Source organism: Helicoverpa zea, chromosome 3, assembly GCF_022581195.2.
Source record: "Helicoverpa zea isolate HzStark_Cry1AcR chromosome 3, ilHelZeax1.1, whole genome shotgun sequence".
NCBI lineage: Eukaryota > Metazoa > Arthropoda > Insecta > Lepidoptera > Noctuidae > Helicoverpa > Helicoverpa zea.
This window is the reverse complement of record NC_061454.1, coordinates 6,949,653-6,976,866: the sequence shown is the minus strand read 5'-3', so window position 1 is coordinate 6,976,866 and position 27,214 is coordinate 6,949,653. Positions and strand designations below refer to the sequence as shown.

At 35.6% G+C, this 27,214-nt stretch overlaps 2 protein-coding genes and 1 long non-coding RNA gene across 8 annotated transcripts in view; all 3 read right to left on the bottom strand.

Moving 5' to 3' along the window:
- Window positions 1–4,494: 4,494 nt before the first annotated feature.
- On the bottom strand, window positions 4,495–12,787 carry LOC124645722 (phosphatidylserine synthase). 2 transcript variants are annotated; one of them, XM_047185589.1, is made up of 7 exons: window positions 12,414–12,787; window positions 11,571–11,829; window positions 9,837–10,147; window positions 8,455–8,709; window positions 7,176–7,398; window positions 5,117–5,163; window positions 4,495–4,638 (listed from the first exon to the last, which is right to left on the bottom strand). In XM_047185589.1, exons 1-6 carry the CDS (start codon window positions 12,599–12,601, stop codon window positions 5,119–5,121), a joined length of 1,281 nt encoding a protein of 426 aa, XP_047041545.1. In that variant the 5' UTR covers window positions 12,602–12,787; the 3' UTR covers window positions 4,495–4,638; window positions 5,117–5,118. The 2 variants fall into 2 exon arrangements, with proteins under 2 accessions (XP_047041545.1, XP_047041546.1); XM_047185590.1 differs by lacking the exon at window positions 12,414–12,787 and adding an exon at window positions 12,279–12,355.
- A 1,536-nt stretch (window positions 12,788–14,323) lies between these two features.
- LOC124645733 lies at window positions 14,324–15,406 on the bottom strand. The gene is made up of 3 exons (XR_006986266.1): window positions 15,263–15,406; window positions 14,539–14,713; window positions 14,324–14,429 (listed from the first exon to the last, which is right to left on the bottom strand). It is a non-coding gene; the product is annotated as an uncharacterized LOC124645733 (long non-coding RNA).
- An 8,610-nt stretch (window positions 15,407–24,016) lies between these two features.
- The window catches only part of LOC124645718 (chromodomain-helicase-DNA-binding protein 7), a 35,059-nt gene continuing 31,861 nt past the window's right edge, over window positions 24,017–27,214 (bottom strand). For 4 of the 5 annotated variants that reach the window (XM_047185579.1, XM_047185581.1, XM_047185582.1 and 1 more), the window contains exon 16: window positions 24,017–27,035. In XM_047185579.1, coding sequence (XP_047041535.1) covers window positions 24,660–27,035 — 2,376 coding nt within the window. In that variant the 3' untranslated portion in view covers window positions 24,017–24,659. The remainder of the gene's footprint in view (window positions 27,036–27,214) is intronic. The other variant, XR_006986265.1, reaches the window with a different exon arrangement.

Here is a 27,214-nt window from a genome sequence, read left to right as displayed (position 1 = left end):
CGGCCATTTTGCATCGTGCATTCTCGGGAGTGCTGTGTGTCTAAGACTGGTAAATTATTTAAACATTATTGAGTTCCTTTTGTCTGGTGGTCAATTTATAACCCGGTAAGTTGTTTAATAACTATTAGATAATTTAAATATTGAATTATCCTCACCCTATTGAAAAGTAAATCACAATTTTGGCTAAGGAGTTTTATTTGATTTTGATTCGTTTGAGGTTATATTCAACACGTGTTTTATATTCCTTTTCGTAACAATTTGTTACATTTTTGTGTGACGTAACAAAAATGAGTTAACAAAAAGGAAGTAAGGGTGATTTTATACTGCTGAACAATAGATACATGTTTATTTTGTTACGAAATTTATAGATATTGTTATATTTTACTAAAGTTTTTAGTTAGTTTAGTTATTCGCCGATTTCTGTTAATCCATTTAAACCGAAAATTCTTGTGCTGGAATAGGTTCACGTTTATTTAACATAATCGACATTTTAATAAACCTAAATTTGTTCTAGAAAAATGCCTATGACACCAGCTGAACGTCAACGCAATTACAGAGAAAGGCTTAAACAAAACGATCCTGAGAAGTATGAAGAAATTCGCAAAAGAAACTTGGAAAGAGTAAAGTCTAGATATGTTACAATATCTAAGCTACCAGAAAGTCAACAAAAAAAAAGAAGAAGAGACTGGAGAAGACTAAAAAATAATCAGAAAAATAAGATCAAAGAAACTGGAAAGAAAACTAGTTCAAGAAAACTTTACCTAAATAACTACTACAAATTGAAGAAAATCATTAAAAAACAGAAGAAGAAACTAGAAATCCAAAGGAAAAAAATAGCGGCACTAAAAAAAAAAATGTTATCGACAGAAAATGTTATTTGAATGTCAGAAAAGGAAAAGGGAAGAATCAACGGAAGAAAACGATACTACCGATCTTACTCCCAACTCTAAAGCCGAATTATTTCTAAAGGACTTGTCTAGTGTTTCTACGCAAGATAAAAAAAGCGTTACTGGACCATAATATTTTAACGGAATCGATAGCAAAACAGTACGCGGCTGCTAAAATTAATACGGAAAGGAATATAATCAAGAGACTTTGCTGTACTGAGTTAGCACACCGCTACAAATAGTGCGCACTCGATTAGGTCGCAGTATCGGATTAGTAGGCCGGATAAGGTTCTCTAAAAAAAAAAAAAAATAACAGGTATAGCAGAATAGCAAAAAAGATACTAAAATTCTATAAGCAAGATGATGTTAGCCGTCCAAGCGCAGGAAAAAATGAAACCAAGACCTTTAAAAAACAGAAGAAGCAGAAACGTTACCTTCTCGATACCATGACAAACTTACACAAAAAATTTAATCGCGATACTGGTTTAACTATATGCTATAGTACTTTTATTAAATACAAGCCCTTTTATATTGTAAAACCCCGACTGTCAGACAGAGACACGTCAACATGAAATTAAAATTTATGGCACTAAAACAAATTAAAATTCTAAATTCTTACGGCAATCTAAATGATTTAGTACAAGCTAGTGTGTGCGATGATAGATCAAAAGAGTGCATGTACTCGGAATGCGAGGTATGTAATGGAACACCGATAGACTACAATTTAACTGAAACAGATCAAGAAGCAATTGTGTCTTGGATTGAGTGGTCATCTACAAATGTTCAATATAAGAAAAATAATGAGATAAAGACATCTAAAAGAATTTTGCCAGTACTTAAATCAGACAAGCTGAAGAATCTTATAGCATGTACTGAAGCAGAGCTGAGAAAGTTCAAAGAACATTTATTTAATATAAGTCACCAGTATAAATCATACAAAAACCTCAAAGAAAACCTTGAGCATGACGAGTTAGTGATTCATTGCGATTTTTCGGAAAACTACACATGTAAAATGCACGAAGAGATTCAGGCTGTACATTTCGGCACTTCACAGTATCAAATCTCTCTTCACACTAGTGTTGCGTACATAAAGAATGAAAGACCCAAAAGCTATTCCACTCTATCCGACTCCACAAACCACTCTCCGGAAGGTATTTGGGCCCATCTTAGACCGGTTTTGACAGATTTAAAGCAAATGTACCCAGATGTTGCAGTTTTACATGTATATTCCGACGGTCCGACAGTTCAGTACAAACAAAAGAAAAACTTTTTCTTATTTAAACGATATATCAACGAGTTGGGATTTGAGAAGGGAACCTGGAACTTTTCGGAATCATACCATGGAAAGGGACCTGCTGATGGTGTTGGTGCAAATATTAAAAGACTCTTGGACGAGAAAGTATCACATGGAAGGGATGTCCGAAGTGCTTTGGATGCACTGAATCTTTTGGAAGGTGAAACCAAAGTGAAACTTTTTTGCATCGACGATAAGGATATCCATGAAATTGAATCCAAAAATCAGAAAGAATTTAAATCCCTCTTGGCTGTACCTAACACCCTGAAGATACATCAAGTGCAGGTTGTCAACGATGATTCAGTTGACATACGTTATAGAAATTTAAGTTGTTTTTGCAACAGCTCAACAATGCGAGGCTTTTGTGATTGTTTTTCCTTAAAAAAGCATGCCCTAATAAAAGAAAAAGCACCTATAAAACGACTGAGATGCATCTCTTCCTTTGACACAGATGAAGATATTTTTATTTTGCGGAGACGGGCCATTACACGCTCAAAGCTTATTTTATCCTCTGAGTCAGATGAAGATAGTTCTGTTCCTGAAAGACAGATCACACAGTCGAATTCCAAAACTGTAAATGTAATTTCAGCTACCGTAGAGCTTGACTCCGGATTGACTCCACCTAAACAAACAAACTCAATAAAGCTTCAAGATAAAAAAACAGTAACAGTATTATCAGATATTAAAGTGAATTATTCACTCGATAACCTAAGAAATATAAGGCAAGGCTCTTCTCGCTATAATATTTCGTCCCTATTTATACCAAAAGATTTTCCAGAGCTAACTAGTAACACATCAGAGCACAAAGAACCGCAACCTTGTAACCCAAATTCCCAAAGAGTTAATTATTTTGATTTAAGTAGCGATAGTGAAAATTGATCTCATAACAATATAATTGTTCATCTTCTTCTTGTTCCTCCTGCGCTGTTCTCAATTTTATTTGCGGTCGGGGCAACGCCGCAACGCAAACCGCCGATTTTAGCGTTTCGGCGGCGCAACGCGGTTATGTGTTTCGGTCCTTAGTGTTAAAGTATATGCTTGGAGTGTTAGCGGGAAATTCAAATATAAAATGTTTATTTGATATTTTATCTAAGTTAACGTCGTAATATGATTAAGTATTATTATGAGGTGTGATTTTATCATTGGGTGTTATAAAAATAAGGACAAAGTGAAAAAAAAAAGTTTTGATTTAAATTACATACGTACCATTTCTTGTTATACCATACCATTTCAATCTAGTTGTAATGGACCAATTACATTGTGAGACTGATAAATTGATCTCGAATATAGATTAGGTTAAGAACAAAAATGTGACATTAACCTGTTTTGTGATTCAAAGTTCTTTATAATTTTTTTATTTTTTTAATGGCGTTTATAAAAATAAGGACTAAGTGAAAAAAAAGTTTTGATTTCAATTACATACGTACCATTTCTTGTTATACCATACCATTTCAATCTTGTTGTAATGGACCAATTACATTGTGAGACTGATAAATTGATCTCGAATATAGATTAGGTTAAGAAAAAAAAGTGATATTATACCTGTTTTGTGATTCAAAGTTCTTTATAATTTTTTTAATTTTTGTTTTTAATTTGTCAGAGTTGATTTTATATTATTAGAAGTTCAGAAGAACCAAATTTTGTCTTAGCAGTTCAGCTAATATTGTGATTGAAAATTATAATTTAAAAAAAAAAAAACGGAAAACTATGTGTTTTGTTCAGTGTGAAATTGACCTATTAGTTTCCATTCCATTTTGTTTTCTTTTTATAACATTTTTCATTTTTGTAACGACATTCAATTTCGTTTCTTTTTGGTGACTGTACAATTTATTTTGATATTACCCGATGATGGTGAACTCAAGATGTCTATATAATTCACATTAACACTATTTCAGTTATTTACGTTGACTGGGGCTACAAGGACTTCGCTGACTCAATTTTTAATGCCAGTAACTACAGTACTTTATCGGGTAAATTTTTCATACCCACCAAAAGCCACCCGCTCATGTTTGGGTGAGGTAACATCGATCAGACAAGGACAATTCAAGTCAAATAACTTTGCACATCTGTATTTTGTCAATATTTTTTGAGTATTGTGACTTCACAATAGTAGTAACTTCAACACGCAAAGCTTCTCGACGACACCTAAACGTAGAAATAAGCAAGGAGTCAAACGGCAAAGTTATTTGGGGAGAACAGAAGATACATTAAACTTGCCGGGTCAATCCCGAAATTTTAACTAAAGATTTGCACAAAGTAGCGCAAAATTCGAGAATAGGATAACACCGACCAGCGCGTATCGATAGCATTTCATAAGAAAATTTATATCTTATTTTATAATCACACTCACACAAAACAATTATCTAAGCACACTACTCTATTTTGACTTTTTGAATGATTGTAGAGCCATTCACATCACAGATGGATGAATTTCTTCTTATATTCAACGTCTAGGTTCTGAAACAAAATATGAGAGCAAAAAATTAATGTAAATTAAAAAAAAATTGGTTTCTTGGACCCTCAAATTTGTGGAAGCTTCAAATGCTGTTACAATGGATCAAATTTTTAAAGTGAAATGTTTAGCTTATTTTGAATATGCTACCGGCAATCTGAGGAAGCTGCTACCTCCCGTTAAGGAGTTCCCTAAACTGCACTTTGCCTGCATTATCAGGTCTGAAACGGCAGCCGTAACATATGTGTAAAGATCAATACTAATGAAATAAACCCAAAAACGCGGTAGTTTCTATACACCGATGTGGAGTTCCCTTGATTTAATGTCTCTACCATCATATAAGGTCAAAATCATCACGGTCATGTAGACTCACCCTGGCGAAAACGCGAGCTATCGACAAATCTTCCGTACAAAATCGGGCATTATTCCAAGTAGACGAAGAGATCGAATAAAATTGTAGGAAAAAAAATATAAATTACTTACATTTAGTCTGTTTTCTTTGGGCTCTCTGCATTGGAGTCACTATTTGGCTGTAAATAGATAAACAGAGTGCTTAGTGCGAGTTTTCGTGAATTTTTTTACGGACTCACGTGAGAGCGCGTATACTAAGATTTGTATGCAGTGTTGCCAACTTAGTGGATTTTCCACTAATACTGGTGGTTTAAGTCCCCTATTTAGTGGCGAAATGTTGAAAGTACTGCGGGTCAAGTAGCGAAATGTAAGTTTTGTGGTACAACTTTAAGGAGTTACTATGGAGATTTGAAGTCTCACGGAATGTCAAAAAAGCATCTACAAAACAAAAAGGTGAACGACTACTATATAATTATATTAAGTACTCATTCATTGGTCAAATGCGTAACTAAACAATTTGTGAAACTACTACGCCGATTATAATTTGTGAAGGATTCGGATCGGGTCGGATGAATTGCTAAACAGATGTAATGCTTTGTCTGTTTTAATTTTCTATCGTTGCCGAGTTACATCTTTGGATGATTAAATTGTTTTAGGTTACAATAAAATATAAACAATATTTTTTTAGTGGTGAATTTGGTGATTTTAAGTGTGGGATAAATTTTTGTTAGTGGTTTTCTGGTGGTTTTAAAAGTTGACTCTGGTGGTAAGCTTCTACAACTGTTGGCAACACTGTTTGTATGGAACAAAAACAGGTTCCAATTTTTGACACTAGGTGGAGCTGTTTTTGTTCCATACAAATCTTAGTATACGCGCTCTCATGTGAGTCCGTAAAAAAATTCACGAAAACTCGCACTAAGCACTCAGTTGTGAAATAAAATATTTTTTTATATAAATCCTATAATCTGAATTGCTGTTCGTTAGACTCACTAAAATTCGAGAATGGTTGGACCGATTTGGCTTATTTTGGTTTTAAAATGTTTGTCAAGGTCTAGGGAAGCTTTAAACGAATGAAGTTTGTTGGGGCAGCTAGTTTAGTATTTAAAAATGGACAATGGGCGATATATCCAAGTATGCAGCGCTTAAAGCAAAATAATTTTTAATAGATATCATGTAACCGAACAAATTATTTTATCGATAAACATGTATATGTCACCGAAAAATAACAAGACTCGTAAGTTGATCAATTTTCTAGGTAGTTGATCAAATCTCGGGAAATAATAAATGGCAGTTGGAATATACTATTTAACGCATTGAATTTAAGCTAATCCGAAATCTGTCATACACATTTGATAGATCGACGGCTCCTAAGTATACTGAGTCAACTAACAAATTTTGCGAATCGCACTTTTTTGTGTATTTACAATATTGTTATTGTTATTTGTGTTAATACACAAAAAAGTGCAATTCGCAAAATTTGTTAGTTGACTCAGTATACTTAGGAGCCGTCGAGATGCTCCAATCTGATGGCATTCAGATTCGGAGGAGTGTGCGAAGTTTTATAAGATTTCATAAAAAAAATCCCATTCGTTAGATGTATGTATTTTTTGCCGCGGTCGCTGCGATTGATTCTGACAGTTGTGCGTGCACAATCATTGTGGAGGAAGAAAAACTACGGAACCTGGTTTTTTATGCTTATTATACCTACTTACTAAGTATTTTTCAACGCAAGTACAAGGGGCCAAGGCTTATAGCTCAACTCGGAAGTAAGTTTTGAGCCGCTATTACCTTATCGGGAACTGTTAGATCCTTTTATTTTATACGGGCAACACTGCTGCCACCGTGATGACAACCCTATGAAGATTTTGACAGATGGAGCGCGCGCTTTCTTCGTTGACTGATAAACTAAAGTTATCGGCACGGATATCGAGCCATGACCTTCACCTGCGCAGAAGCAATTTAATGCCTTATTGCCTTATGCGTACGGGTGCGCAAAGCGATCCCCACTCTTCCGCCGAGAGCTCAATATCCGTGCCGGTAACTATATGTTTTCTTACGATTGTATTAAAAATTATATTTTAAAAGTGAATACAAGAAGTTATTGTGATACGAATTGACGTTTTATTATTGATGAAGGCTAGAAGATCATACCCTAGCTTATAGAACTATGATATAAATATGAGTTGCTTACCTCAAAATATCTGTGATAGAGCACTACACCATAAACACAGCCGATTGACACTAAAATTTGAATGACTAGCCAAACAATCACATTGCACACTTGAGCTTGGCCAAACAGTTCTTTGCCATTTTTAATACACAACATAGATTCCGTGACCATGATGGCTCCATAAACCCAACATTGTGTTCCAACTCGCTTGCAGTTCGGATCCGTTACGTAGGTGTAGTATTGTCTGAAATACACATTAATTTCATTTATATTGAAGTAATTCACAAGATACTTCTTTCGTGTTATGATGAGTGCCCTGAGACGCCGAATTTTTCTCTGCTGCGAATACTGCTTTAGAGTAATAAACAATAAACCAGCAAAAATAATAAACATAAAACTATTTAAAAACATTGTCTCTTCGTTAATTACCCAGTAAAATGTTTGTTTCATATTTTTATAAACTACATAAATATTAATTGTTACTAATGTACATGGCATGATACGTACATGAAGCGAACTACGTCAATTTCTATTGAATCTAAAAAAATCGGTCAAGAGTACCTACAGCGGCCACCTCTCATTCGGCAATGAGTGTTTTTTTTTTGTTCTTGTTATGTTATTTTATTTAGAATGACATGTACATTCCTACAACTACATACGTACATATTTACAAAAATAATAAAAAAGGGAAAAATTTAAACTATGTATCAAATTAATTACATTAACAGTAAAATTGAACGTAGGTAATAATCCTATTTACACAGCATCGCAATCTCTTTGAGACTGCTATACTGTTTTGACTTTTCACAGAATTTCATGAAAGTGCTAATGAGTAATTTTCTTTTTTGCGTTCCTACTAGGTAGGTAGGTAATAGGATTTGAAAAAGAGAAAAGAGGAAATTTGGCATTTGTGCACAAATCTTTGACTATAATGTCTATACCACTGATTATACATATATGCATAGTTATAGAGGGCTTGGTTGGCGCAATGTTCCGGTTCCACTTTCTTTACCTGCCGATTCGATATTATTAAATAATGGATTAAATCGTTAGGTTAGATTAGGTCACACACTACTATAACCATTACAGTATGAACTGTCAGGGAACTCATCATAACGCGATAGTGGTATAATTAAGTATAGATAAGGACCTCATTGTCAGACTTTCTGGCTTCAGACTACCCGTCACCAGTGACAAAGTTGTAAAAAATTGTGGGACCCACACACTTGTAGGTATGGCTCACCGGCTTAAGTGGGATAAAACGCTTTCATATTTAAAGGCAACACATAATGTAACCTACCTTACAGACGGGGCCACAATGACACCTATGAGACAAAGTCTCGCAATGACCAGTGGATGCGAAGGTGGCATCTCAAATATATGTTTTAGGAAAAACGTATTCAACTCAGAAATTTGCCAAAATACCACCAACTGGCTCAATGCACAGAATCTCATATATGTGCTTGTAGGATCCAACCATCGGACTGGTGTCCATTGTACAGGAGTAAATTGCAGTATCGCTCGCTTTATCTTTCCAGTAGTTGAAGAAATGTCCCTGAAATTATACAAAAATGTATTTTTTGTTGCAAAAACTATCTTTGTTGTCGGTCTACCAATAAAACATTTCAAGAATCGATACAAAAAAGCTAACAGTTATTAAAAACTAAAATTATCAAATTGGCGTTATGTCCAAAGTTAGTAAAGCTGAATTCATTTATTTAAGGCTGATACACTGTTTAAATCCCTGAAGACAAGATAATGACACTTTAATAACGCGAGAAGCCAAAAGTGACGCTAGACGTTTACATTCACACTTATGAACCGAAAAAATCTTGTCGAGGCGACGTTTGATGGTTCAGTACCTACCAAAAGTACTACTAGTACTAGTAGTACTACTACTAGTACTACTAGTACTACTACTAGTACTACTAGTACTACTACTACTAGTACTACTACTACTAGTACTACTAGTACTACTACTAGTACTACTAGTACTACTACTAGTACTACTAGTACTACTACTACTAGTACTACTAGTACTACTACTAGTACTAGTAGTACTACTACTAGTACTACTAGTACTACTACTAGTACTACTACTACTAGTACTACTACTACTAGTACTACTAGTACTACTACTAGTACTACTAGTACTACTACTAGTACTACTAGTACTACTACTACTAGTACTACTAGTACTACTACTAGTACTACTAGTACTACTAGTACTACTACTAGTACTACTAGTACTAGTAGTAGTATTTTTTAGTAGTAGCACACATATCAATTCGGAAAGGGATCATCACCCAACGTATGAACTCGAGTATCATTTTTGTGAAACGCCCCACTGTAACGCGCAGTAATCGGCATTGATTTGATTGCAAGATGGCGAGTCGTGCAAATTTTTAATATTGAATTAGAAAGAAGTTACTAGCTATTCAATCGTTTGAACAACATCTGATATCACATAAACAAAGTAGATTACTACCGAATAGTTGTTTAGGTCCAGATTTACATTGTAATTCGAATTGTCAAATAAATTAAAAATTTTGAAATGATGCCATGTCAAAATTACTTCAAAACCATCATGGCATAAATTATTAGATAATATCGAGATAAAACATGTAGGTATGAAGACCGTGGGCCAAAACTAGTGACCGATATTTATATACACAAACTTACCTTATACTGACCCACTTGTATTCTCTCATTTCTAAGGCTTTACAAATCTTAAGCCCACACCATATTCCTAGACCATTGCAAATTAATACATCTAAGATAACCGAATCCCACCAACATTCTAAGAAGTTAGGAAGCAGATGTGCAAACGCTATTTCGGTTATTTCCCACATTATAGAAATAGCCCATAATAATCCTGCATGCCTGAATAATATGGCTTTAAACAGCCACCCTAAAAAGTGTCCCCAAGCAAATACGTCTACATGAGACCAAACTTTCGCCAAGCTTACATCTGAACAATTCACCGCATACTCCTGAAAAATATAAAATTGAAATAAATATATTTGTAGGTATAAACTATTCATACATCTATCAAATATAGGTAAAAGGAAGCTGACTGGCGGACATCAACGCAAGGCTTAATCTACGAGTGTTAGAAACGTGTATAGCCAACTCACTTATGTTTAAAAAAAAAAACTGTGTAGACTGTGTACAGTCACTATTGAAGATGGCACAATGATTTTTGCGATTTAAATTGCAAAATATTTTTCTTGTAGGCATATACATACATTGCAGTGTTTTCGTACGTCTAATTCGGCTCTTAGGGGCCAAAAAGTTTTTTTGCCCCTTTTATAGGCGATTTTAAAAAACCTAAACACCACTTGCCTAGTTGTAATGTTGAACAAATCAGATGGCTAAGTGTCATCTAGTTTAGTATTGAATGTTTCATTCAAGACATAAGTTAAAGGACGTACAGACGTCTGATTGAATGGCGTTGTTCAATCAAAGGGCATGTCTGATAGAATTAAAAGGGTCTGTTTTCCTATACCAGTTCTTTAAGACTGATTTAACTGAATGGTGCTGTGTATGTGGTCGTTCTTTCAATTATAAATCTAGACAGGTCTTTTTTTTGACAGGGGGAAAACCCGCATTGACTTCCCTCCACCTGGTGTCGGTGGATGGGGTGTGCCGGACTCTTACCGGCTAAAAACCCACCCAGTGTTGCCTCCTGTAGACAGGTGATTTAATGGTTTCTTACAAACTTCAATATTATGTATGTAAGTAGGTACAAGCTGCTAACTTGATGGTGAGTTGCTTATTTTTTTCAGAATAAGTTATTTTTAAAAGAAATAACAAGGTTTGATGTTCTTGGTGCTTCTTATCTACAAGCAGTACAGTCTTACATTTGGTACTCTAAGTTTTCTTGAAACCTACATATTGTAACAAGTTCAGTTAAGTTAACACAAAATGATCTGTTCCCTAACAACACAGCTTCATTAAAACAATTACACAGTAATTAGTGAGAGTACCTGATTTCTAAACATAATTACAATCACTATTTTGCTTTGCTAGATAATGGTTTACCTCACTAATATTCACTTTAACAACATTTAATCTTATCAACCTGCATAGATATAGTATGAAAGGCTAGTAAAATTTGAGGCCTGATTTGAGACAAAAATTGATTTTCGAAAATGTCTAATTACCCATGAGGTTTCACCTTTCTATGTCTATCAATATTGTAGAGAATTACATCTACTACTTTTGGTAATAAATAATAAAAAAAAAATTTTTTGAGGCAAGTACAGAAAGTGGTTGGAGCATGATGCAAGGCAACAAGAACACCAAAAATAAGCATGTTGAAAACTATTAAGTTCACCAACTTTCTAAGGTGACTGAACTGGTACATATTTTAAAACAAAAAAAAACAGACGATCTAAAACAGTTTTAACATACCTTATCCATATCAATGTGAAAATTGCGTAGATTTGGATCAATCCAATACATTATTTCATAGACTGTAGAATAACTTTGAAATAATAGAAATAAAAGTGCCAACAGGTACAGCACTGATGTGCCAAATACAATTCTCCAAACGGCTGGATGTGGTCTTGTAAAGGGTCCATTAGGAAATGTGAGAACCGATACTATGAGGAAAAAAAATACTACGCAGCAAATTCCTGACCATATATTGTCCTGAATACTGGATTCGTCTCTGAAACAATGTTTTGTGGTATTAACTAGTGTATCCGTCTTATTCATAACAAGTATTCCGCCAGAGCTTCATATGATCATAAATAATGTACAGTAAGCACCAAACTAACAGAAGGACATGAGCATTTGGAAAAGCTTTTGTTCAGAGTGGCAAATGGATTTATATGAGGGATAGAAAATAACAATTATTACCAGATAGATCAAATGGAATTGGGGGCATGCACGGGGACATTTACCAAGTTTTTAACTTCAATTACATATTGAATTTGTTGCAGGTCAAAAGTAAAACTTAAAAGTAAAAATTTATTTTTTTAGTTTTTAAGAATTATGTGAATAATCAATACAAATTTACTGTGCCTTCACAAACAAAAACTTCTCAAGACAAGATCCACCTCATCCACAAACTAATGGAGCCAAGCATTGCTTAACCTTACAAACAATCATATTAACCTTATAAACATTATTTAATAAACAATCGATCCCTGCGGCTGTTTAGACATAAAAAATTGAAGTATGAGGAAAAACAAACTTGTTGAATCAAAAATGTGGTTACATCATCGCAAATAAGTTATAAAGTACAGGTACCTTACAAATGCTGTGTAGATTACTGATGCAATCGATACTGCCAACAACGTAATAGTATGTGGTTTATAAAAAAATTCTAAAGATATATCGTCCACCGGCCTTTCATTTATAGAGCTGAAAGCAGCCGTATAATCATTACACAGCATTGTGCTGCTGCCAGACATCGTCCTCTCTTTGGTGTCCTTCATGTTTATGTTCTCGTGTGATTCTCGTAGTACTAATTCACAACACGCTTAAAAAGTAGAGACTCTCACATTATGATAAAACAGTGAACAAATGCTTGACACTACAGTTTTCCGTACGCTGCCCTCAGACCTCAAAGACAGAACACACACAGAACCTCATTTCAATTTGATAACTGACTGAAGCATTTGACATTTTATAGATTTATAGAAAACTGAAACCATAGAGACATGAATGAAACAGCCTGAAAAGTAGCGAAACCGAAACCCATTCGATAACCCGAAACCCTATGACATGAGACATTTGTCATGACGTCTTGTCATGAGTCATGTGTCAACATAGATGTAATATACTAGTCAAGATTGCGCACGCTCAAAATATATATTTACGAAAATGAACTCTATTCTAACGCAACAAGGTACTAAATTGGTTGCATAATAATCAGAGGCAAATCCGAGCCGAGAGGGATAGTTAGAACGGAGGCCGTTTGTCTCTTTCTAACACCTTGCCAGCATAAAAAAATGTTGTGATCAACAGTTTTATCTTCCCAAAAAAACAATTGAATCACTTATATTTTTATCTTATTTTAACAATTGTAAGTCAACAAATTAATAACAATCGCATTAATTTATTCGTATTTATTCTTAAAACATAAACAACATAAATTTTTATTTTGCTTTTTTTTATTTTCTAGCGGTAACCCTGAACATTCTTGGCGCGTAATCAGCATTTAAAATTTTATTTATATTTTTTGTATTAAATCAATTTAAACTATTAAAATGGTGAAAAAGTGTTGCGTTTATACTTGTAAAACTGAATCCTATGGTGGTTGCAATATATCGTTCCACAGGTTAGCTAATAATAACATTTTCGTAAATCAAACAACTAGGGTGCCCATGAATTCTTGTAATGAGTCAAAATATGGGTGATGGATATTAAAACTGTTGTACTATTGTTATAGCTTCCCAAAAAATGAAGAAAGGCGACATAAACGGCTCAGCAGTCTATATGTTAAGCAAAAATACAAAAAAAAATAGTCTTCACTTCGAATCTCCCTGCTTTTATACTGCTAATTCCCGCTAATGATTAAAAGCCTATATTAGTATTTTAAGGTCACAAACTGCGTAAGTTAAAATTTCAATACCAATCTGTGTTTAATAATCTTAGCAAATTCGTATTTGTCTCACCTAGCTTAATCTCATAGTCACCCTATTAGAAAGGGACAGACGGCCTCGGTACTAACTGTTTCACTCGGCTCGTTTTTTGGCTAAAGGTGCGCAGTCCTGTTTACTAATATTATGTCTATGTGTGTCAAGCAAGCGAAATGTTTAAACAATACTCATAGACGTAGCATGCCAACAGGACTGCACTAACCATAGACAATATAATATAGGGACTGGAAATACCTACGAAAAAAACGTGCATACCTACAATCTGCAGTAGCAACTAAAATGGCTGCCATTGCTAGGGTTGTACCGCTACAGGATTCAACAAGTATCGATATCGTATTCTAGTTACGAGTACGTACGAGTCTTACTGGGTGCAGAAATACAACAGAGTATAATTAATTCGTTCGTCACAGAACTATCACATTAGCTTAACTGATAACAATAATACTCAATCGTATCGTACTCAATAACTTTACTGCATACCATTATATGTACAAGCTGGTGGGTAAAAAATCAGTAAAAAAACTTTTAAGTTAAACAGTTTTATATTTTCATGGGATAATGGCAATGGGAACACATCAGTTGATGTGGCAGTATCATTATGCTTTCTGATGTTAGTAATTTCATGTAAAACCAACGACTCCTGGGGGCCTTCTTTGGGTGTCTAAAAAAAGGATATTCCTTTAATAACGATTGAACGGAGAGATATACTGTACTAATAATGTAATTACATAGGATTTGTCTAACAAAAAAAAAACTATCTTAAGACTTACAAAAAATAATGTGGGAACAGAGTTGTCACGTAATCTTAACACATCCAGTGTTCTATTAAAACAACTATCTTCAAAGTGAATCGAACAGACATACCAATATTTATGTCTGGGATTAATATTTTCCTCACCGATAGCTTCTAACCATTTTGTCCTTAAATCATTTCGTATAGGAAACCTGTAAAAAATGTTTTTTAATTAGAGAACATCAAAACTTGAACTTATCTATACTTTGATTATTTGTTTGGATTGAATAGGCTCCGAAACAAGTTGACCGATTTGAAAAATTCTTTCACTGTTGGGAAGCTACACTTTACCCGGTAGGCATAGGCTATTACTGTTCGGGTACGGGAATTAGATCTGTAGGAACGCGAGTAAAACCGCGATGAAAAGATAGTACTTAACTAAATAACACAATAGAGATGTTCTATTCAACGTAATACACAACTTTGAGGGCTCAGTGTCTTGGGAACAGTAACTTCTGTTGTTAAAATTAGTAAAAGCTGAATTATAAAAGTGGATATTATATCGATACAGTTAAGACAACTGTACAGCACTATGCCAATATGACATGTTATTGTAAACAACATTTATTTCTAAATATAGCTTTTTATACAGAAATAAACTTAAATATAAGTACTTTCACCATCAATTCATGTTTCCGTAACATATTTTTTATCCAATGTGAATTAGTTTATGTAGAATCTAGCAAAAACTGGTTACTAACCTGTGTAAAGACAATCCAGCTTGATTTTTGTGCTTACTTGCACCACACTTCACGATACAACACGTATAATATTCGTTCGTATAATAATCGTTGATTATTTCACTATTGAAATAATAGTAAAGTCATAAAAGTAAACACGAGTGATTTTCTATAAAATAGCAAAAATAAGTCACGAAGAGCACCTATTTGACAGCACAACTACCATGACATGTAGTTAATTAAATGGCGGATATGGCCAGATATGGCCATAGACATAATGATGATGTCCTCCTAGCCGATTATCGGCTACGGCGGCTGTTCTCATGTAAGGAGATTAGCCAACTACGCAGGACATATTATAGTGCACGAGCATTTGCGCAGACACAGGTGCACTCACTATTCCTTAACTCTCATAGCCCGATGGGACGGTAATCCGACACGACCGGAGAGAGATCAGGCGCAGGACCGACATTTACGTGCTCTCCGATGCACGGGTGTATCAATCACCAGCTTCCAGGCTCCGGGCTGCTTTTGTGAAAGTCTTCTAAAACCCACAAGGCGATTTCGGCCCGACTCGGGAATCGAACCCGAGACCTCGTGCTTAGCAGCCGCACTTGCGACAGCTAGACCAACGAGGCAGTTTACATAGACATAATATAGTAAACAGGACTGCGTATTTTTAACCAAAAAACGAGCCGAGTGAAACAGTTAGTACGGAGGCCGTCTGTCTCTTTCTAATAGGGTGACTATGAGATTAAGCTATGTGAGACCAACCCGAGTGTGCTAAGATTATTAAACACAGATTGGTATTGAAGTTTTAACTTACGCAGTTTGTGACCTTAATATAGGCTTTTAATAATTTAGCGGGAATTAGCAGTAATAAAAACAGGAAGATACGAAGTGCACACTGATTTTTTTGTATTTTTGCTTCACAAATAGACTGCTGAGCCATTTATATCGACTTTCTACATTTGGGAAGCTATAACAATAGTACAACATTTTTAAAATCCATCACCCATATTTTGACTCATTACAAGAATTCATGGGCACCCTAGTTGTTTGATTTACGAAAATGTTATTATTAGCTTACCGGTGGAACGATATATTGCAACCAACATAGGATTCACTTTCACAAGTATAAAAGCAACACTTTTTCACCATTTTAATAGTTTAAATTGATTTAATACAAAAAAATATAAACAAAATTTTAAATGCTGATTATGCGCCAAGAATGTTCAGGGTTACCGATAGAAAATAAAAAAAAGCAAAATAAAAATTTATGTTGTTTATGTTTTAAGATTAAATACGAATAAATTAATGCGATTGTTATTAATTTGTTGACTTAAAATTGTTCAAATAAGATGAAAATATAAGTGATTCAATTGTTTTTTTGGGCAAAAAAAACTGTTGATCACAACATTTTTTTATGCTGGCAAGGTGTTAGAAAGAGACAAACGGCCTCCGTTCTAATTATCCCTCTCGGCTCGGATTTGCCTCTGTGTATTATGCATAGGCATAGGCATGCATAGGCGACATAAATGGCTCAGCAGTCTATATATGAAGTAGAAATACAAAAAAAAACAGTCTTCACTTCGAATCTTCCTGCTTTTATACTGCTAATTTCCGCTAATTATTAAAAGCCTTTATTAGTATCTTAAGGTCACAAACTGCGTAAGTTAGAACTTCAATACTAATCTGTGTTTAATAATCTTAGCAAATTCGGATTTGTCTCACATAGCTTAATCTCATAATCACCCTATTAGAAAGGGACAGACAGCCTCCGTACTAACTGTTTCACTCGGCTCGTTTTTTGGGTTTATATGCGCAGTCCTGTTTACTATAATATTATGTCTATGGCAACCAATTTAATACCTATAAATTTTTATTTTGCTTTTTTTTATTTTCTAGCGGTAACCCTGAACATTCTTGGCGCGTAATGAGCATATAGAAAAAAGCGCGGGAAACCTGAACTTTGGCGGACGTGTTTTCTTTTGCTCAAGTTGAAAAATAATTTTTATATTGGATTAGATTAAGTTTTTGTATATATTCTATCGTAATATTTTGTAGTTTAGTTATAGTGTTAGTGTTAATTCTGTTTGGTAAGTTTTTTATTTAGTTTTTTCCGGATGACCCCGGAGGAACATTGCCGCCCGAAGTTGGGCATTATGTAACAGTTTCGAACAACGACACCGGAGTAGACACTGATGGCTCCGCCGTCAGTACTACTAATACAAAGAGGAAGAGGGTATCCTCACGCAGCCTTTGCAAACAATGCAATAAAAAGAGGCGCAAAAATGGCGCGAAAACTCAGTCCGACTGCAGTTGTGGCGTGGCGGACATGGAAACTGATCCTTTAAATAGCGCGTCTGTTGTTAGTTCTCATGTTAATAAACCAAATGAATCTCCACAAAAACCGGTTTCGGTAGCCAGATTGGTATACAATTCTTCCGATGCGGCACCATTTCTTGTACATATACAGAGAGAGCAAACTGCTCCCAACGATAATAGCTACTTAAACCCAATTTCATTTGGCAGGTTTTTAAGGAGGAATTCTTTTAAAGGTATAGTAAACGGAAGTTTAAAAAAAATTGGTCGCAATCGTCTGGTTGTTTCCTTTACTACATACTTAGACGCCAACTCTTTTATTACCAATAGCTTATTAGAAAAAGAACATTTCAAAGCTTTCATTCCAACTTTCTCGGTGACCCGCATGGGCGTCGTTAGAGGCGTTCCCATGGAGTGGTCCGATGATGATGTCCTCGAAAATATTTCAGTCCCAATTGGTTGTGGAAAAATTTTAAAATTGAGGAGGATTAAACGAAAGACTGTTGTAGATGGCAAATCCGAGTTCAAAAACACTGAAACTGTTATATTAACTTTTGATGGCCAAGTTTTACCAAAGCGGGTCTATATGTGCTACACTTCTTTAGCTGTTGACCTTTACATTTACCCTACTATTCAGTGCTATAATTGTTGTAGATATGGGCACGTTAAAAGTCAGTGTAGATCTACCCCTAGATGCTACAAATGTGGTCAAGGTCACTCTGGGGATGGGTGCACCATCTCTGAGGATAATTTGAATTGCTGTCTCTGCAAAGGTTTCCATGAGGCCACTAGCAGGAAATGTTTAGAATATGAGAGGCAGAAAAACATAAAAGAATCTATGGCCAAATCCTGCATATCATATGCTGAAGCCTCAAAACTTCACCCCACAATTTCCAAAATTTCTTATGCTGATGCTTTGCTTTCCTCTCCCACAGTTTCAAGCAATATAAATGCTTCTGTTCCTCAGGATTACTCTCCAACAAAAAATAAAACATCTTATAAAAAAACTGTATTTATTAAGCCTCGTTCCCCCCCTCAGTTTTCAAAAGGTTATGATCAGCAATTCCATCAAGAACTCGCTAGGGGTCTGCCTCAACCAAAAGATGGTTGTGCTCTCATCCCTAGAGATGATCTATCATCAGCCTCAGTAAATGAGTTAATCATAGCACTAATTAAATCTTTAACCCAGACTCAACACCTCTCACCGACCATCGCTGCCACTGTAATTAATGCAGTTTCTGAAAAGAATATTCATAATGGAACACAAAGCCAAGGCAATACAATGGAATTGTCGAAGCGCAATTAATAAAAAATCTGATATAATACATCTTGTCAATAATTTAAAACCTATAGTTATTGCCCTACAAGAGACATGGCTTAAACCAGGGTCTGTGTTTAAGATCCCTGGGTACGCCTGTCTTAGGGAAGACCGTTCTGATGGGTATGGCGGTGTAGCCTTACTCATCAGACATCATCATTCATTTTCACTTTTCTCACTCCCATCTCATAATAATTCATTCTCCATAATTGCAGCTGTTGTAGATAGTATATGTTTCGTTTCTGTATATATTCCTCGTCCTTCTTCTTCAATCTTTAACGAACTTGTAAATATTTTATCTCTTCTACCCAAACCATTTATAGTTTTAGGGGATTTTAATTGTCAACATGAAGTATGGGGTAGTGCTACAACAAATAGTTATGGTAGTACTTTATTAGATATGTTAGATAATATTAATCTTTGTATTTTAAACACTGGGTCGCCTACTCGACGCACATCTCCAAATGAAGGTGCCAGTGCACCTGATCTGTCACTATGCACTAATAAACTAGCCTCGCATTTGAGTTGGGAAGTTATGCCTTCTACTTATGGTAGTGATCATTTTCCCATAGTTTTAAAATTTCCATCCAGCCAAAAATCTTATTCCAGTCGCCCTCCGCGGTTGAAGTATAAACTAACCGATATAAACTGGCATACGTATAGGGAACATTTGGATAAAATCGTTTCTAGCCTTCCTGAAATTCAAAGTGGGAATGAACAGGCTTGTGCTGATGCTTTATCAGATGCCATGATAAAAACTGCTGATAATCTTTTCCCTCATAAAAATCCACAAAACAAAATCCCAATGCCACCATGGTGGGATAGGGATTGCACAGATGCTATACACAAAAGAAAGCAGTGTGAACTGTTCTACTTTGAAAATTCTACCGAAGAAAATTTTGACATTTTATGTGAAGTAATTTCAGACACCAAAAAGTTATTAAAAAAAAAGAAGTTTGAGGGCTGGAGATCATTTTGTCTTTCCATATCACCAAATGTTAAACCTTCTGTTGTTTGGCGCAACATAAGAAGATTCAGATCAGCTTTTTCTGAACCGGTTACTGCATGTCTTCCACCTCAATTAAGAAATAGTTTTTTAGATAAATTGGCTCCCCCATACGTCTCAGATAATACATCTGCGTATCATATCCCTTTCACATTATCAGATCCTCCCTGCGTACTCGATAATCCATTTACTTTAGAAGAGCTAAAAGGTGTTTTGTACCAAATCAAAGACTCTGCACCGGGTGCAGATGGTATACCCTACTCTTTTCTGGCTAATATGAGCGATTTATCTCTTTTATATTACCTTAAATTAATTAATCAAATTGTGATTTCTGGTAAGGTTCCCATTTCTTGGAAATCGCAAGATATCCTTCCAATTTTGAAACCCAACAAAAGTCCTTCTGACTGCTCATCTTATCGACCAATAGCTTTGTCATCTGTAATGTTAAAGGTCTCGGAACATTTAGCCAAAAATAGATTAGAATGGTTTATAGAAAGTAAGAAAATATTAAGCGAAAGTCAATTTGGTTTTAGGCGTGGTAAAAGTACCCTAGACAGTCTAAGTATCTTTATCACTGACATTAGATTAGCATTTTCTTCCAATCACTCCATAGTTTCAGCTTTTCTGGATATCACTTCGGCTTACGATAACGTTGTAATTTCTATGTTAAAATATAAACTTCTGCAGTTAAATGTGCCTATAATGCTTGTAAATTTCATTATAAATATATTATCTGAGAGGTATATAAAACTTACTCACGAGGATTCTTGTGAATCTAGAGTCGTGTGGAGAGGTCTCCCTCAAGGTTCAGTTCTTAGTCCTTTACTTTATGACATTTATACTTACGATCTTGAATCTTCTCTAAATAATGAAGTGAAAGTGCTCCAATATGCTGATGATCTTCTGTTGTATTGCCCAAATAACTCTGTTACAACGGCCTGTGATTCATTGTCATCGGGTCTCACTCTTTTAAAGAAATGGATGGATAACAATGGTCTTGAGCTGTCTACCGCAAAAAGTACTGTTGTACTTTTTTCTAGGATGCGTCTTCCTCCTCCTGTGTATGTATATTATGATAATGTTCCTATTCCTGTTAAATCATCAGTTAAGTTTTTAGGTCTGATATTAGATAGCAAACTTTCTGGAGTTCCACACTGCGAATATATAGCAGCGAGGTGTGAACAAAGAATAAATATATTAAGATGTTTGTCTGGAGTGTGGTGGGGGGCCCATCCATTCTCACTAAAATTAATTTATAATGCAATAGTTAGAAGTGTATTAGACTATGGTACATTCTTACTAGAACCTGGTAATTTAGCTGCTTTTAAAAGATTGGACGCTATTCAGTCAAAGGCTTTACGAATTGTAACCGGAGCTATGAAGTCAAGCCCAATTAATGCCTTACAGGTCGAAACGGTTGATCCTCCTCTATCCCTTCGACGTCAATATCTTTCTGACAAGTTTTTGTTCCGTGCCTTACAATTTTCCAATCACCCTTTACGCGCAAAACTTGAGTCTCTTTTAGAGGAAACCAACTCTTCTCACTATTGGTCTCACAAATCACCTCCCTGTCTTGTTGTTAGCTATAAAAAGTACCTTGCTTTGCAAGCTCCAACTTATAAATCAATAACATTTCCTCTTTTTTGCAATTCTTACGAATCATTAGTGTTTACTCCGAATGTTATTTTAAATTTAGGCATTAATAAAAATGATAATTGTATAAAAGAGTTATTCAACTTTTCAAAGAGCATACACTGGGACAATTGGCATCATATTTACACGGACGCATCTAAACACTCTTCTTTTGGTAATGTCGGAGTTGGCGTTTTTCACTCCCAATATAATATAGTACAAAAAGTTAAGCTTCCTCCTGAGTCTTCAGTGTTTACTGGAGAATGCTTTGGTCTCCTCAAGGCCTTAGAGTACGTCCGCTTAATGAAATTGGGTAGGACAGTAATATTTACTGACGCATTAAGTGCATTGCAAGCAATTAAAAAATATCCTTTTAAATCTAAACCAGTATTGCCGATCATTTTAATCATTAGAAGCCTGTTATATCAATGTATTAAATTAGGTTTTCAAGTTTCCTTCGTGTGGATTCCGGGTCATTGCAACATCACAGGAAATGTGAAAGCTGATCATCTGGCTGGCGAAGCGGTAGAATGTGGTGATTTATTTCCATATATAAATTTTGCTCATGACTTGGCTAGTCTACCAAAGAATTTTCTTTGGGATGACTGGAGTAAGTCATGGGCAAATAGCAGTATCAATAAAGGTAGCCATTACGCTCGTATCCAATCATGCATTCCAAAAAAACCGTGGTTCGCTAAACTAAATTTTAATAAAGCTGCTACCAGTTGCCTAATTCGTATGAGAATAGGTCATAATTGTTCCAAGCTTCACCTCGCCCGACTGCAGATCGTTGATAGTGCCCTTTGCGAATGTGGTGAGATTGGCGATTTAAACCACATGTTTTTTTCCTGTCCTCTTCTCGATCACGAACCTTTTCTATCAAGTCTTTTATCCTATAAGATTCCTTTTCCTACCTCTATCCCTGTCTTGCTAGCAACTAATGATCCCAATATATATATGTATTTAGTAGCTTTTATCTCTCTGAATAACATACGTATTTAAAGTGTTTAATATCCTGTAGTTTTCGAATAATCCTATCCAATACCTATCCAAATTCCGTTACCTAAATTTTATTTCATTCCTACCAAGTTTCCCCGTTTTCGTCGGTGGCAATGCGCATATAGCGACTAGCCAACTTAAAAAAAAAAAAAATAAAAAAAAAAAAAATGAGCATATAAAATTTTGTTTATATTTTTTTGTATTAAATCAATTTAAACTATTAAAATGGTGAAAAAGTGTTGCTTTTATGCTTGTGAAAGTGAATCCTATGGTGGTTGCAATATATCGTTCCACCGGTAAGCTAATAATAACGCAACGCAACGCGAACGCGTTTTGAAGTCGCTTCAAACTCTGCTGTATAATAGTATAAATTTACCTTAATAGCGTATGTTTGCTGCCAGCCCCGGATCTTCAATTTTTTTTAGGCGGGGCAAAAACTGAAAAATGCCGCCCCGCCTACCTACCTACTTATGTTTATTTTCACCAACGAAAGTCACTTTTTTGGTAGGTAAATGACTTAAAAAGTGTCCAAATCATTGTAGGCTTAAACTGTTGGCCAGGTTTAAGTTATGAAAGTCGAAACAGATTAATGTACACAAAAAGTTAATACTTAAGTTTTAAAAAGCGCTGTGCAAGCAGTCTTTGTTTTTGAGGACTCCATAAATTTTTTTTTTGCTACACTTGATTTATAAAAGGTAAGACAGCGTGGATTTGACTTATGAAGCTAACAAGGTATGTCTGTATAATATTACGCGAGCGAAGCGAGCGTGAAATTTCTTGAGCCTACGACACAAAAGTACTCGATTAAGTACATTGTCAAGCAACAAGTAGGCGCGAGCGCAGCGAGCGCGAACTTTTTTAAGATATTTTTTTGAAGACTCACAAATTAAACTGGGAATTATGTACAAATAAAAAGAAACCGTGATTAGAGCGAGTGCCATTTGTGTTCGTTGATTCGGTGCGTCAATTAAAATAATAAACCATCAGAAAAATGGCACATACAATTTAGCCGCGAGCGTAGCGAGCGAGAATTTTTTCACTTATTTGGAGGATGTTAAAAGTGAAAAATAATCTAAATTATCAATTAAACAAAGCGAAGGCAACTTTTTTAGAAACCTTGTTTGTCAGTATCATGATACAATGGAACTTCCATATCAAACGGGTGTAATTTCATCGAAATTTCCTGATGGTGGGGCGTCCCGCGGCGCCCCTGAGACCGAGGCGCCCGGGTTATTGGCACACCCTGCACCATAGGTTAAGACGGCCCTGTAGGTAACTATTATGGTAATCTGTGATGTAGGATTTAAAATCAGGCAGCCGCCTGATTTTGCCGCCCCCTGAATTTGCCGCCCGGGGCATGGGCCCCGGCTTGCCCCCCCGTAGATCCGGGGCTGTTTGCTGCGGTTAACCATGGATTCAGCATGGTTATATACCAATCTTATCTTTCTTTGATCTATCTGAACAACTTAATGAAGTACTTAATAAAATAAAACAATTCAATAAATTCTATGTTTAATTATGATTTGTCACATAATAATATAATACATTTCGTCGATTTAGCAGTGTAAAATAATAAGAATACATGTAATAAATAATCTTATCACATTCAGTGTTTGACTTAAATCTTACAATAATAACTAATAAAAATGAGAATAAAAATTAAACCAGGGAATAATTTTAACACATTTTCACACATCGATAATGATTTATTATTTACTCAACATTTATAACTTACTTTAAAAACAAATAGTAGTCCAAAGAAACTGAGCTACAGTATTTGTGGAGATCTCTAGTGTCAGTAGTTTATCGCATAACGCAATGAAATTCTAAGCCACAATCAGGAATTGAATATATTCCTAAACGCGATTGCTAGCGCCGTATTATATACTTTGTTCATATAGCTTACGATTTTAAAACATTCACACGCAATAATTGCATAGTGTCCTAAGTTGATGAAAATTTAGAATTATAGCCAGTTTAACAGAAGTTTTAATTAATTTTAATCTAATATCCGGAAAAAGGATTATGTTAAAAATAATAAGGTTTGGAAGTTTATAAATAACTTCTTATGTCAATTTCATTTTAAGAATCCACTGGCGGAAAATCATAGCAGAGTATATTTTAAGAAATGCATCGCTTTAATGATTTGTATTAATCGATTCCGTTGACTGGCGACCAGAGCTAGATCTTAATTCACGTCGCGGACACGTCGCCGGAGCCTCTTCAGATGACTTACGGATTTTCTTTTTATTGCATCTACGCCCATCATGTGCGGAATTGTCTCCAATATTAGTATCATCCTCATTGGAACAGTTACCTTTAATTTCTTCGTCATTTTTTTCATCATCGGCTGAGGCTATATCGTGACTTAGAGACATAGAACCTTCAGGGAAAGAGTTTGGTAATTTCGATAGGGATTTTTCGTCTTTACTCAATGGAGTAGCCGTTACCTCCGTAGGAGTAAATTTAGGAGGGACATTAGTGTCAAAGTCTGGTTTCATTCCGGTTTTGATAACGGTTGAAGGAGCTATTAAATCTTCAAGGTCCATTTCCCCAGGATGTGTTGAGTGATCAGATTGATTTTCCATTGCAGGCTTATTTTCAGAGTTCGGATTTTCCTTTAACTTCTTGATGGGGTTTAATTCTGTTGAAGATAGTGCTAAATTTTCTGGTTCGTTTATGATATCTTCATGACTTCGTTTGTGAACTAAAGAGGTTCCAGATCCCCCATCTTCAGAGATTAAGGATCTAGAAATATATTCTGATGAATTTTTAACAAATTTTTCAGTAACGTCTTTGTCATCTTTAGCCTTTTTGGACTCTGCTGAACTAACAAGGCTGGCACTAAGTGCACCCGAAGCCATTTGTTCTAACAACATCTTGCTTATATCAATATCTTTTTTATCACCCTTCAAAAGTTTTTCCTGAACAGCCGCAAATTCCGGTGGGACTTGAGACCTTAATGCATCGAATGGCAGTTTTTTCTTATCAGTCTTTGATAAATCGGTTGCTATGTTTTCTTGGCTATCATTATCTCGCTGTCTCTTTTCTGGTCTGATGATCGATTCGTAATTTAGAGACTGTTTGGACAAAGTTTCCAAAAGATATGGATCTGGTGGCAAATGAATTTGCGGTAATTGACTTGATTGTTGCCGATCAGAAACTTTTTGTTGGCGAGAAGTTGATGAATTAGTAACTACTGTCGAAGACCGCGGTGTTGTTGTTTTTGCCGTGCTGCGTGCAGAAGTATGACTGGATGCTTGTAATGTAGAAGCACCTGAACTTGCTGCTATATTATTACTCAATAAACCTAAAGCGTCGTATGCTGATGACATGCCAGAATGCATTCCGAATGGATTTAAACCACTTAGTCCTAATTGAGGATACAACATATTTGGATTAGGAAACACAAATGGAAATTGAGAGTTGGTAGATTTTGAATTAGAGGGATTCCCTGTTTCAGTAGTTTTACGAGATTTCGACTTACTGTCGCTTGAAATATTGGATCCAGTTAAATTGTTTATGTCTAATGAAGAGAATCCAGGAAGTCCTAGCCCTGCTAAATTCGCAAATATATTTCCACCTGCTATATTCCCTAACAAATTTGGCATACTATTAAAAGAACTCAACAATGGATTATTTTTAGGATCAAAGCTCCCCAAACTAGAAAGTAGTTTTGGGTCAAAACTATTTAACAATTTTGGATCAAAGCCCGTCAAATTTGAAAGAGTGGCAGCTAATGTTTTTGGATCAAATGCACTTAGACTTGATAGACTGGCCAAAATAGCTGGATTTAAGCCAGCCAAATTCTGATTCAAATGAGAATTAGACGACAATACATTTGGAGATGGAGAATCGAGCGTAGGAGGACGTCCTTTTTTACGTTCACCTCCGCTAGCTTGCATCGGAGAATGTCTTTGACTACGTACGTCTTGAGGCAACTTAATATGCTCTTTAATACCTTCCGTCCACTTGGAGTCTATGTCATACATAGGGTTTTCAGCTATCCATTGGGCTAGATGCTTAAGTTGCGGTGCTTTGGGACCGACTATGCGCTTGCCAGTTACACGATGCACCACTGGCACGTGTTCTTCTGGTGCTAGCCGAGGCGCTACACCACGACGACGTGTATCAACGCTAGCCTGCTCAGCTAGCCACTTGTTTACTTTAGCCTCATGAGAATAAGATTTCATTGGTGGTACAACTGGAGCTTTAGGAACCTTTGTATGTTCTAAAGATTGTTGCAAAAATGAAGATAACTCTTTAGAAGAAGCCTGTGGCGATGGTACGTTAGTCACCGTGACTGAAAATGGTTTCTGATTAGAGGAAGCTGGGGACGATGTTGGAGGCGCAGCTGGGGTTACAGTCACATCGGGCAGCACGCTGGAGCTACGTCCGCGCAGGTTATCTGATGAAGTAGTAGGGCTTTTACATTTAGCCGCTGATAATCCCAATACAATTTCATCTAATTTCTTTCTTTTCTTCTCTTTTCCAACTATATGCTCGGGCGCAGGCTGTAATGTAAAAAATAAAGCAGTTCGTTATCGGGCACCGGCAAACGGCATCGTGTACATCGTGGCAACTTCTGGATGGATTTACTGTATTTAATGACCCCGTTTGACCAGTAGCGTGTTATTGTGAAATAAGTCTACCCTGAAGTTTTGGTTAAAATATTCATAATATGGCATTACAA